Source organism: Chaetodon trifascialis, chromosome 23 (genome assembly GCF_039877785.1).
Source record: "Chaetodon trifascialis isolate fChaTrf1 chromosome 23, fChaTrf1.hap1, whole genome shotgun sequence".
NCBI lineage: Eukaryota > Metazoa > Chordata > Actinopteri > Chaetodontiformes > Chaetodontidae > Chaetodon > Chaetodon trifascialis.
Window position 1 is genome coordinate 5,022,352 of NC_092078.1, and position 13,635 is coordinate 5,035,986.

Here is a 13,635-nt window from a genome sequence, read left to right on the forward strand (position 1 = left end):
CTCTGCTCCACTGTTATAACAAAACAACTTGCTTGATATAATTCATTTGGTAAACAGATGTTTTCCACTTCATAGTATGTATAACAGGCATTAGCCAATTCAAAGAAATCAGGAAAGAAAGAGGCCAATCATAACTCTACACTGTGACTCGCTGAGCCAATCAGCAAATAATCAAGTTTTGTGCATACTTTCATGCAAATATGCAAATGTGCATGTTCCACTAGACGGTCAAAGGGCTCCGTGCACAGTTGTTATGTGTTGCCATGTTTGTTCCACACTGGCTAGCTAAGAAATAAAACTCTGAAGAGCTAATATTCACATACAGGCTCTTCCAACTGTTGAGATTGACAGGACAGAGTCCTGAGTTCAGGGCGAGAAAGGACCTGGTAGTCCACGTACATCAGAGCTCCTCTCCATGTTTTTTGAGCGTTGGTTCACTGCAACCAAAACAACCACCATGTCCAACATTGATGAGGTATGTTCCTGCTACATCCTCATCAGGGACACATTAGCTTTTATACTACAAATGACATGTGGTCACATGTGGTCCCAGACCACCTCAGCACGTGGTTTGAGTGACTGGATCCCAATGTGTCTTGGTGGTTGCTGTGCACTTGTGATCTGGTCAACACTCCACTTTCTGTGGGAACCTGGTAGAACATTTCCTATACCAGTTGGTGATGCTCTCTTTTAGGATGTTTTCCACAAAGGTCCCCCCAAAAGAGCCTACATTTCTGGAGCTGTTTGAGGTGGAAAGGGAGTTACCTCACCTTTCTTGCCTCCAAAGTGTCCCATTGATCCTCAGGGGTGTGCTGTTCAGTTAGAGGTTGTTAGCCTTGCACCATAATGACAGGTCCCCCACCTTTTCCAGATAGGCCTTCAATGTATTCTCTTCAAGTGTGCAAGATCTCGTGTGGCACCATCCAAGCTATTTCAAGGAATAATGAAGCTGTTCTAGAGGCTCATGGCTTCAGTTTTATAAACACACATATTCTTTTAATTTGCCATCTATCTTAATGTTCTCAGTTACTGTATGTTAATAAACTTGTACTGCTTCTTCCCTGAGTGCACTGCTGATAAAACTTTTGTTCCTGGACTTACAAAGAGCTGGAAGAATGGAAAGTTAATATATGTGGAAATGGATATCTAATCCATTTTTGCTTCACTAGACTTAGCAAACACCCTCCCTGGACAAATATGAAATTGTACCTGAAAGTGTTGTCATGTCATTCAGGTTTGCATTTTGTGTGTGCAGTGTCAGTATGTGTGTCCGTGGTTCCTGGTTCTGTCACGCAGGATGGTGCAATACGAAACTGTATTTAAGAGCTACGCTTTCTCCTGCTTAACACTTCACCGAGGAAGGACACCGAGACGAAGAAGAGAAGATAATTCTGCAACAGGTTTGCGATTAAATTTTTCTGTCCTATCTTTAATTGATTGACAGTCACAAGGAGTCATAGTGTCCCCTGCACGTCTAATTAACATGTCTGTGTCTTTTTATCGAAGGTCAGCTTTAACACCTGCATGAACTTCACCATGAAGATGCTAACTGTGTCTGTGCTTCTTGTTGCCTTGATGGCTCTGACTCAGGCTACTGGTAAGTATGAGTTTTCAGGCAGGGTTTGTATATGAGTGTTCTGAATATTATGTTTAAGGGAGAAAAGGCAAAGATAGAGAGGCAGAGATCCAGTTTGTTGCACAAACAATCAAGAAAAGTCACTTACTGTTGTGTCAAACTGTCCAGCTGAACTCTGATTTATAATTGCAGCCTCCATAACACTCAATACTCACATGGGACTAATATGATCACATGACCTCTGTGTTTGGTTAAATATGGTCCATAATTTGTGTTTGAATTTTTATTTTACAAACTATGTGCATTGCACATCCACAGAGGGTTATGATAACAGGTGACCTCTGAAATTGTTACTGGGGGTCCCCAACGAGTGAACGTCTGCAATTAATCAAAGTGTGTAAGATCAAAAATATCAAAATGGTCAATACATTGAATCGACTTGGAAGATGAATTTCACCATCTTAATGTTTCTGTCTCTGTCTGTCTGGCTGTGGCCTGATGATGGCAGAAGATGGTGTTAAGGCTCCTGAAACGGGAACCATCAATAAAATACAGTCATGCTGTCCTGACATTTGTGGGCTCCAGAGAGACTCTGGTATCATGAAACATCAACTGGAAGTTTTGGAAACCAGGCTGAAGAACAGTGAAAACCAGATCCTTGAACTGAAGAACAAAGGTAAAGTGAAATTTTTGCTCTCATTGATTCAAGGACTTCACTGTATGGAAATACATCTACAAAATAATGACATTACAATGTTTTGCTTTACATAGAAACACCCATGGTTGTATTCAGTGCAGCAATAGGTGGTAGTGGAGCCATTGGACCCTTCAACAAAGACACAACTTTAATCTACAGAACAGTGAAAACGAACATTGGCAATGCTTACAATCGATTCACGGGTGAGTACAGCTGTTATGACATTTTCTGTTTTCTATTTACAAACAAATAAGTAAAATGTTTGAAGTGATGTAGATGTGCCAAAATGTAATGAAAATATAAAGGTTTTGTGCAATGAAGGAAAACCTTTTTCTCTAATATATCCTTTACCGCAAGATCTGACACTTACAGTGTGATCCACCCAGTTTCAGAAACACTCCTCAGGATGGAATAAAATGCTGGAGTAAAATACTGTTTCCACAGGTATCTTCGCTGCACCTGTCAAAGGCATTTACTGCTTCACCATATTTTATCACGCTGGAGGAGCTCAACGTGTGAATTTAGTCCTCATGAAAAACAATCAGATGGTTGTCGGTACCTCTGACCACCGTACACCCTCTGATGGGGCTGATAATGGAGGAAATGCAGTGTTCCTGCAGCTGCAGCGAGGGGACCAAGTGTATGTGCGCATGCTTGCAAATACACATGTTTGGCAAGATGATACAGCTACCACCTTCAGTGGCTTTCTGGTCGGCCATGTTTGAAAAACAGTGAATAAAGTTGTGACTCACCTGGATTTACAAATACGATTTTATTTTTAAAAGATCTGAAATTATCTACATATTTGAAATTCTATCGCATGTGTTCACTTTCATTTCTTTCAGGTATTAAAGTTGTTCTTGAGGCTACTGCAGGTTAAAAAGTGCACTTACTTAACGTACAATTTGGATGTGTACAATGCAATAGACTTCAGACTTTCAGACTGGAAAGGTACATCAGAATTAACAACAACACCTCATCTGTGAGCTAATAGTTTATCTAATTCAAATGAATCAAACTTCTGTTGTGTCTCATCATAGAAGCATTTCTATTGTCCTTCCTCTACACCTGTGAAGTTTCCAACTTTTTGTGGTTTTCTTTCCAATTAACTCTCAAAAGAAAGAATGCAAAAGTGGTGTGTAGACTATGTGGTTTGCTATCTTTTGATTAAATCAATAAAATTTCTTCATTCATTCAACGTATTTGCATCATTTCCAGTATGAGTTACAAAACCGGAGCAGTGACGCAGTGCTCCAGTTTACATAATGCATTAAAAACATTCATATACAGTATATAAACATTAAAATACATAATATCCAAGTTTGCTGTCATCTGTTTTTTCTATGAATCATCTGTTTGATATAAAGTACTCCGTGATCCGTGAAAGCTTCATTAATGTTTAGCTGATCACTAACTAATGCTCCATTTATATTGTAAATGCTTGAAATTGCCTGGTGGTTTTCTTGTTGTTTTAGTCTAAGCGCAAGCATTTTACCTGCCTTATCACCAGATTCATAATACTTACGACGCAGCTGGAATAATGCGTTTTCTTCATGTAGAATAGCTTTAAGTTCTGTTTTGGAAACATCAACAGCTTTTTTAACTGAGTGTTAGTGGGGTCCATCATGTGTTTAGATTCTAGCTCTGTGAGTTTGTTAATTAGACATTGTTTCTTGGCTATTTTCTCCTTTTTCTTAGCTGAAGCATAGCCTATAATCCAACCCCTACACGTTGCCTTATAGGCCTCCCATACAGTCTGAATAGAAACAACTGATGTAAGATTAATGCTGAAAATCTCTTGCGTTCTTTCCTCAATCATAGATACAAAGTCTTGCTCCCTTCGTAGAGAACTGTTAAGTCTCCATTGTTCTGTTTTGCTATGAGTTACATTTGGAACAAAAAGAGCAGACGGAGCACGATCAGATAAAATAATAGAGTGAATCTTACAATCAATTACATTGCTGACCAAACGTTGTGAAAATAATTATATAATCAATCCTTGAATAAGAAAGGTGCGCAGATGAGCAAAAGTATATTCATGTTTGTCGGGTTAACTGTGCGCCATACATCCATTAATGCAAATGAAGGAAGTGGGCGTCCAGACCTGTCCACAACAGCATTACTAACTAAATTGAAATCGCCAGCCATGAAGATGGGATAGTCTGCAATTTCAGCCAGCAAGAGATTCAGTTCAGACAGGAATGTGCTTTGTCCCATGTAGATGTTTACCAAAACACATTTTTCCTTTTGCAACAGACAAAACAGGATTAAGTACCTACCATCCTTATCAGATATTTGTTTTATTAATTGAAATGACATTCTCTTAGAAATCAAAGTCGATACTCCTCTGGAAGCGCCATTGCCTGGTGCCGAATAAATCTGGCCCACGCATCCTTGTCTCAACTTGGCTGATTCTAATGCATTCGTGTGTGTCTCTTGGATCATCGCCAAGTCACATGACAAAGATTTCAAATGGAACGTGTCTTTTAGTTTTATTTGAAATGCCAGTTACAATCCAGCTCATCAGTTGGACACCATTAGTACCCATTATACCTGTGCAACTCAGCTAAATTGTCCCTACTGCAGCTACATAGAAGGATAAGTGGGGAAAACACAAACACCTGCAAGCCTGCAAAAAGTCGCACTTCACACTGATGTTATTCATAAACCAAACCCCTCACGTCTTCCCATCCCTTTTTCTTTTTCAAGTCTTCAGCAGCCTCCACCGCGTTCTTGTATATGCTTGTCACACCCTCGATAATGACAATGAAGCATGCAGTATGCAGGATGCCATAACGCACAGACTTATCCGTTTGGAGCCCCTTTCTAAAGTTGTCATACTTCGCATGATTTTCCTAATCTCGACTGGTAAGTCCTGTTGTATCCGGAATGCTTTCCCTTTCCAGGAGAGCTGCTTTTTCTTGGCCGCTGACTCTAGGATCTTCTGTCTGTCTCAGGATTGGCATCTTAGAATGCGTACGATGTAAGGACAGGGAGGTTTACTGGGATCCGCGAGGGGTCGCAGGGTACGCCATTGGCTCTCAACTTCAGGGGTCAGTTCACTGTCATTGAGATCTAGAATGTATCTCAAAATGCCATCCAGCATACCAGGAGTTGATTCTTGACCTTCGGGCAGGCCCATGAACATCAGATTTCTCTTGCAAATCTCAGTTTCCATATTTTATTCCAGTTTTGTTTGTAGAGCTCATATTCTTGGTCAGGGCTTTCACCTTTTGGTATCAGACTTCCGATCCTAGTTTACATTTGATATTCTAATGTTCGTAGCTCGTGTATCTTTCTTCAGATCTTTAATTGAGTTGGTTACCTCAGTCATTTTAGTATCAAACGAAGACCTGAAGTTTGTAAACTCAGTCAGCAGGTGCTGCGCCCATGCAGGTGTCTCTTCGTTGTCCATGATTTGATTGATTGCAGCACGTAGCACGTTCGCTGTAGATCTTGTTTCACAAGAAGGCACAACATTAGACATGCTGCCAGGTCTTATGTCTATGCTTTTATCGTCATGAATCTCGAACTTAAGGTGGTTAAATGACCATTAAATTGCGGAATCAAACATTTTGAGGAGAGAGGTATGTGGGTATTTATCCTCTCAGTCACGTGACTTCCTATACTGTTTTGTTCCAGGGAAGGAGATTTTCAAAGAAGTAGAGGATTTGCATCTCTGTTGATGAACAGGGGTGCATCTTAAAATCCTTTGTTACTGTATTTACACGCTAATCTCTCACCTCGCAGGTTCACCGTGAAAGTGAGCAAAGAGGCTAACAGAGGCTGACTTCCCATCATTTTCTACCTTATGTCACAGACCGGTTTGAATGACGTGTTTTCTACTTGATGAAGAGAAGAAACAAACACTTTCTTGTACTATTTTTAAAGAGAATAAACCTGAACTGACTGGACAGTCTTGAGATGATGACAATCTTGGAAAACTATTAAGGAACTGGAAAATAAAAATGGGCTGCACGGTGGCACAGCAGGTAGTGCGCGTGCCTCACAGCAAGAAGGTCGCCGGTTTGATTCCCAGGTCGGGCCTTTCTGTGTGAAGTTTTCATGTTCTTCCCGTGCATGCGTGGGTTCTCTCCTGGCACTCCGGCTTCCTCCCACAGACCAAAAACATGCTCATTAGGTTAAATGGTGAGTCTAAATTGCCCCTAGGTGTGAGTGTGAGCGTGAATGGTTGTTTGTGTATATATATTTTGCCCTGCGATCGGCTGCCGACCGGTCCAGGGTGTACCCCGCCTCCCGCCCGTTGACAGCTGAGATAGGCTCCAGCCCCCCATGACCCCGAAAGGGATAAGTGGCATAGAAAATGGATGGATGGATGGATGGATGGATGGATGGAAAATAAAAATCTACAAAACTTGTTTCTGCTCTCATAATAAATTATTATTATTAATGCATTGAAAATTATGTTGTTCAAGAATCATGCGTTACGACCAAAAACAATGTTTTGACAAATAACAGTTTACTTTTTTTCTGATGATGATATGATCACATGTTGCAAAGTAATGTGCTACTAAGTAATTAGAGGTACAACGTAAGTAAAGAGTGACTCACTCACAGCTGTCAGACTGTTTCACTAATCACGAAGTCAATCAGCCTTCATCATTAACAACATACAGAAATTCATGGATGTACTTTTTAACCTCACTAAAGCAGAGACAACCAAGTGAAAAGTAAAATGCAGGCTCACACACATCAGTAATCTCAGTAAACAAGAGGTGTGTTTTATTTGAATAAACCTGTAATGATTGGTTTATCACTGTTTCATTTTGTAATCCTGTGATGGTGCTGGCTGAGTATACATGCCCCGCTTCAGTGACACTGATTCAACTCCCATGTTTGACTGAGGTACACCTGGTCAGTACAAGTACAGCCAAAGTAAACTTTATTGTCTCCAGACAGAAACATACTGTAAGTTTGACAGAACACCACGCCAGTTGGCTGTAACACACCATTAAGGCTTCATTTACAGATATGAATTGTTGCTTAGTAAAGAGCTGAAGACATGGATCACATGTCTTTATTAGCAAACAGTGATAACCCCTCATAAGCTCCTGAGAACTTAAGGTACATCAGTATTACTGTAACAACACAAGAATCACAAACACAGAGCAGACACAGTGGCATCTCTCATTTATGTGCCAGTTTATTCTGACAATATGTTCACTTGTATAGTAAATATTTCTGTGAAATCACACATAAAATAGTGAAACTTACTTTCATCGCAATCAGCTCTGCTCCACTGTTATAACATAACAACTTGCTTGATATAATTCATTTGGTAAACAGATGTTTTCCACTTCATAGTATGTATAACAGGCATTAGACAATTCAAAGAAATCAGGAAAGAAAGAGGCCAATCATAACTCTACACTGTGACTCGCTGAGTCAATCAGCAAACAACCAAGTTTTGTGCACACTTTCATGCAAATATGCAAATGTGCATGTTTCACTAGACGGTCAAAGGGCTCCGTGCACAGTTGTTATGTGTTGCCATGTTTGTTCCACACTGGCTAGCTAAGAAATAAAATTCTCAAGAGCTAATATTCACATACAGGCTCTTCCAACTGTTGAGATTGACAGGACAGAGTCCTGAGTTCAGGGCGAGAAAGGACCTTGTAGTCCACATACATCAGAGCTCCTCTGCATGTTTTTTGAGCGTTGGTTCACTGCAACCAAAACAACCACCATGTCCTGCATTGATGAGGTATGTTCCTGCTACATCCTCATCAGGGACACATTAGCTTTTATACCACAAATGACATGTGGTCACATGAGATCCCAGACCACCTCAGCAAGTGGTTTGAGTGACTGGATCCCAATGTGTCTTGGTGGTTGCTGTGCACTTGTGATCTGGTCAACGCTCCACTTTCTGTGGGAACCTGGTAGAACATTTCCTATACCAGTTGGTGATGCTCTCTTTTAGGATGCTTTCCACAAAGGTCCCCCAGAAAGAGCCTACATTTCTGGAGCTGTTTGAGGTGGAAAGGGAGTTACCTCACCTTTCTTGCCTCCAAAGTGTCCCATTGATCCTCAGGGGTGTGCTGTTCAGTTAGAGGTTGTTAGCCTTGCACCATAATGACAGGTCCCCCACCTTTTCCAGATAGGCCTTCAATGTATTCTCTTCAAGTGTGTAAGATCTCATGTGGCACCATCCAAGAAATTTCAAGGAACAATGAAGCTGTTCTGGAGCCTCACGGCTTCAGTTTTATAAACACACATATTCTTTTATTTTGCCATCTATCTTAATGTTCTCAGTTACTGTATGTTAATAAACTTGTACTGCCTCTTCCCTGAGTGCACTGCTGATAAAACCTTTGTTCCTGGACTTACAAAGAGCTGGAAGAATGGAAAGTTAATATATGTGGAAATGGATATCTAATCCATTTTTGCTTCACTAGACTTAGCAAACACGCTCACTGGACAAATATGAAATTGTACCTGAAAGTGTTGTCATGTCATTCAGGTTTGCATTTTGTGTGTGCAGTGTCAGTATGTGTGTCCATGTGTGTCCATGGTTCCTGGTTCTGACGCGCAGGATGGCGTAATACAAAACTGTATTTAAGAGTTACGCTTTCTCCTGCTGAACACTTCGCCGAGGAAGGACACCGAGAAGAAGAGGAGAAGATAATTCTGCAACAGGTTTGCGATAAAACTTTTCTGTCCTATCTTTAGTTGATTGACAGTCACAAGGAGTCATAGTGTCCCCTACACGTCTAATTAACATGTCTGTGTGTTTTTATCAAAGGTCAACTTTAACACCTGCATGAACTTCACCATGAAGATGCTAACTGTGTCTGTGCTTCTTGTTGCCTTGATGGTTCTGACTCAGGCTACTGGTGAGTATGAGTTTTCAGGCAGGGTTTGTATATGAGCATTCTGAATATTGTGTTTAATGGAGAAAAGGCAAAGCTAGATAGACAAAGATCCAGTTTGTTGCACAAACAATCAAGAGAAGTCACTTTCTGTTGTGTCAAACTGTCCAGCTGACAAAACTGAGGCCTCTTCAGCAGCAGCTGCAGAAAGTAAGAGCATTTTTCTTCACATTTGTAGCAAAGCACACAATAAACATGTCTGCACACTGTGGCACAAAGCAGACTGAAAAACTTACTGGTGTGGTTAAACCTTTTTCAGAAGAAGAAGAAGAAGAAGAAGAAGAGCCTAAAGCTGGATCAAGTAAGTGTCTTTTTCTCAGATTTGTATTCAAGCACGTCACATTGTGTTATATATATTGTAGTTTTTCTTTTACTTTGACATGAGTGAAAAACTCACTGATATGTCAAACTGTCCAGCTGCTGACACTGAGGATGACGAGTCTGAGAGCGGATCAGAAGGTAATTCCAATGACACATTAGTGTTATGAGAAAAGGAGTCTTTCTGCTAACCTGTTACCACAAACTGACACAAAGAAACCAACAGCCTGCATCTCATTTAACTCTTTAACCTCTTCAAACACACTGACTCACTGCAAGGGAAGTTATTACAAACTCACACAGTCTTCAAAGAATAAATAGATGCAACATTTTGGAAATAAGTCTGTTCTTTTTTTTTGTAGATTTAGATGAGAAGATTGATGCTTCTACTTAGCTTAGCGTTCCTGGCTGGAAACAAGGGTTAATGATGTATAATGTGGCTTGTATAATGTGAGATATCTGTGTTCACTGTTTTAAAATACAACAAATTGTGCTGCAATAACCACAGTCTTTTCTTTGTTGTTCATTCTTCCTTCATCCACTGTCACCATCACTAACATGTCAAAGTGTCCGTGTCTTTCAGAGGATGAGGACGAATCAGAATCTGAAGAAAGTGAGTACAGTTAACAAGCTTCACGGGAAAGTCGGAGGCTGGAGTAAACTTGAACTTGAACTTGCTCTTCACTGTTGTCGTCTCGTGAAAGGATTTTTGCAGAAGTGAAATGATTCAGGAAGATAGCACCAATTACCAGATGCTATTTAATCAACATAATATGTGCACAGACATAAACAGAACATGACAAAAGTGCATTATTCTTTGTTATCATGCCTGCTCATACATATAGAGAGAAGCTCTATGCATTTATGTAAACAAATTGACAAGATGAACCAGCCAATAGCTGCTGTTGTCTGTGAAACTTTCTATCTTTCCATCTCCAGAGGCAGGAAGTGGAAATGAGACCGATACCCAGGGTCAGTAGATGTTACTTTTCAGATTCTTGCCACATTTAATACACTTATTTGGAATTCATTTTAAATTGAGACTTGACATCCCTTTGACTTATCTATTTGCCTTCAGGAAAACATACAGTTGCCAAGAGATCCCTTCGTTGCCGCTGTGGTTGGGCTCGGTACGGAAGACGCTGCTTCCGCTACTTTCCAGTAGCCAAGACTTGGGCTTTGGCTCAGGTAATCACGATGATCCGAGTGCAGAACACGTCTTCACCGTGTTTGTTCTGCTTGACTGGACTTGCACACTTTGCAAACACAATTTGCATTGTCCTCTCAGTCGGTTTATGTTTTTGTCCTCAGCAACTCCACTCTCTGTTTGTTTATCTCCATTGTAGAGAATCTGTCAGGCCAATGGTGGAAACCTTGCATCTGTGCATAATAGGTACGAGGATTTGTATCTTAGGCGTTTGACACGCAACAGAATAACCTGGATCGGATTCTCTGATGCACAACAGGTAAATCAAACAAGGTCTGAGAGATACTGAAGTAACACCTTTTCATTACATGTATAATACACTTCAACATTTTGTCTTCTAGGAGCGTTATTGGTTCTGGATTGATGGTACACGTGTCAACTATGCGTTCTGGGGTCCTGGACAGCCTAACAACTTCGGTGGCAGGGAGCACTGTGCACGAATCAACTGGTCAGGTAAATGACAATTGCCATTTAGTGTTGACCTTTGAAGCATAACGTGTGAGTGTTCTGGATGATTAAAGGCAAATATGAAAAGCTCTGAAAAATACATCCATTGATTTTTGGAAAAATGGCACATTTGTTGTTAAAACAATGAAGAGTGAATGACAAAGTGATAAACTGCTGAGCAAAGGATGTTTTCTGAGTCTTTTTGGATAAATCATCGTCTGCACAGTTTTAGGATCAAGGTCTCATTACCATGTCAGGTTTTGGTTTGTGTCTTGCTGACTGACTCTTGTCTCTGTGATACAGCTGCAAAGCGCTGGGATGACGGTCCATGTTCCTATCGTTATGGATTTGTCTGTGCAAAGAGGATGTGATTCCTGGACAAAGACAAAGGCATGAAGTAACCGTCAGGACCACAAACACTGGCTTTATATCTCAAATCAAATCTGCATTTCTTCTCTATTGCTGTAATGCTACTCAAGGAAAGGAGCGACAAGTGATGTAAACAGGAGCTGCCTCTTAGGCCTTGTGCTTTAAATAAGAGCAGACTGAATGGTGATGAAAATAAGGATTTTTGTGCAACTTTATTCTACAGTCTTTCTTGTATGACTCATAATTAATCATTAAAGTATTTGAGCATTGAAATGAGTTTGTTTGTGAGTTTGTGTGCCTGCTTTATTAGTATAAATCCTGTATCTCAAAGTGCTCCATAGCACCATTAAATAATACTGAACATCACAACTTTTTACAGTACCTTGTGGAAATGCTGATAGAATTCATCAAGATAAAGTTTTCAAACTCTGCACTCCCACTGAGATGTGACACAATTATCACAGGAGTATCACTGACGCTACTGTAGATCACCCACATCTCTCCAAAGTGTGGTAATATCTGATATAGCAATAAACATACTCACACAAAACAATTTCCCAATTTCAGCAGGTGGTATCAATCAGCTTCTAATTCTTATATTTTGCCAAATAAAATAATGTTTCACCCTCTTCTACAGTACTTACAGCAGTAATGTGAATTTAGATAGATGAATAGAATTAACAATAAGTGAGAGGAGATTGTCGACAGCTGTGTCCAATGCAAACAGCCAAATCACCCACACTGCAGTAACATTGATGAGACAGTCCTCCCAAGATGATGAACAGCATCACCTGCTGCCGCAAATTCCCAAAAGTGATATTTGTTTACGTTCAAGTGACATAGCCCCCAAGTTGAAGGAATTCTGGCTCTTTGCTGCTGGAATGAAGACGGGAATAGTGTTCACTTCCTGTTTTCTTCAACTGTGACTACGATTGTTCCTTGAGTTTATTATTGTGGCCATGATGACTGAGGTTCCCTAACCTTGTAAAGTGGATATTTTAACTCAAACCATAACTGTGTCAGAACAGAAAACATTAATTTTCGCCTCTGAAGATTCTCATTCATCAAGGTCATGGTACTTCTAGTGCTTGGTACTGTAAGGGCAACTGGACCTGGTTGTGGTTCTAGAAGATGTTTCACCTCTCATTCAAGAGGCTTCTTCAGTTCTAACTGTCTGGTGGGGAGTACCAGGCATTTATCCTCTTGCATGATCATTGACCCACGTAGCTATCATATGAGTCACATCATGGGTCATATGAGTGCTGGTGTTAATGGGTCAATGGGTTTTAATGGGCATGTCATGGTGTGAATGGGCAGGTCCTTGACCCACCTGACGATCATGTGCATCATTGGGGTCACTAGTGTCAATGACTGTGACTGATGCTCTCGCAATGTGAGGGATGATGATGTTATTCTATTCATGGTCCTTTCATACTTGCTCTGTTCTGTGTCTTTTTGCAGTCTTGATAAAGGCCCAGTTTGGGTAACCACATGCTCTAGGTGCTTCCCCGGTGTGTTTCTGCTCCTTCTCCTTGCCTTCTGTCTTTGTGGGCATGTGCTGAGAGAGAATCAGAAAGCAAATATTGATCTGTGCATGGGTTTTCTGTATGCTTCAATATTGAGTCTTCTGTCACAGCCCTGCTTCTGTCTGGTTGTTCTAGAAATAGGTGGTTGTTAGGCAGAGGTCTACCTGGGCACATATGTGATCTGGGGTGAGGTTGGTTCTGTTGGAGAGCGTGCTGTCCTGAATTTGATCTTCGCAGCCATTGACAAGTAAGAATCCTGTTGACAGACACCTGAGATAAGATGCCACTGGGGACATCCAAAGTCAGATCCAGGAGAATACTGCATGAACAATATAAATTTAGTCCAGTAGTTAAACTGTGGCAAGTAACTGGAGGCATGAGAAAATTGCTGAAATATCCTGTTTGCATAACCACTGTGTTCCAGAGAATTTTTTGAAATAGGAACCCCCTGAGTGTGCTCATTTGGATCAGAACTATAGGAATAAACCTTATCTTTAAGCAGACACAAGGCCAAACACACCACAGCAGGGACTCAACAACAACAAGGTGAATGTCCTTCAGCAGAAGAGAGACGTTTACTAACTGTCAAAGGCATTTCACTG

At 40.6% G+C, this 13,635-nt stretch overlaps 1 protein-coding gene and 1 long non-coding RNA gene across 2 annotated transcripts; both read left to right on the forward strand.

The window, feature by feature from the left end:
* Positions 1–1,336: 1,336 nt before the first annotated feature.
* On the forward strand, positions 1,337–11,727 carry LOC139351763 (aggrecan core protein-like). Its single transcript, XM_070993769.1, has 12 exons — positions 1,337–1,400; positions 1,507–1,597; positions 2,085–2,252; positions 2,348–2,476; positions 9,426–9,467; positions 9,584–9,625; positions 10,068–10,097; positions 10,424–10,456; positions 10,563–10,672; positions 10,831–10,950; positions 11,033–11,144; positions 11,442–11,727. Exons 2-12 carry the CDS (start codon positions 1,525–1,527, stop codon positions 11,507–11,509), a joined length of 927 nt encoding a protein of 308 aa, XP_070849870.1. The 5' UTR covers positions 1,337–1,400; positions 1,507–1,524; the 3' UTR covers positions 11,510–11,727.
* LOC139351394 (uncharacterized) lies at positions 8,862–9,316 on the forward strand. Its single transcript, XR_011603576.1, has 3 exons — positions 8,862–8,933; positions 9,040–9,130; positions 9,278–9,316. It is a non-coding gene; the product is annotated as an uncharacterized lncRNA (long non-coding RNA).
* Positions 11,728–13,635: the final 1,908 nt, after the last annotated feature.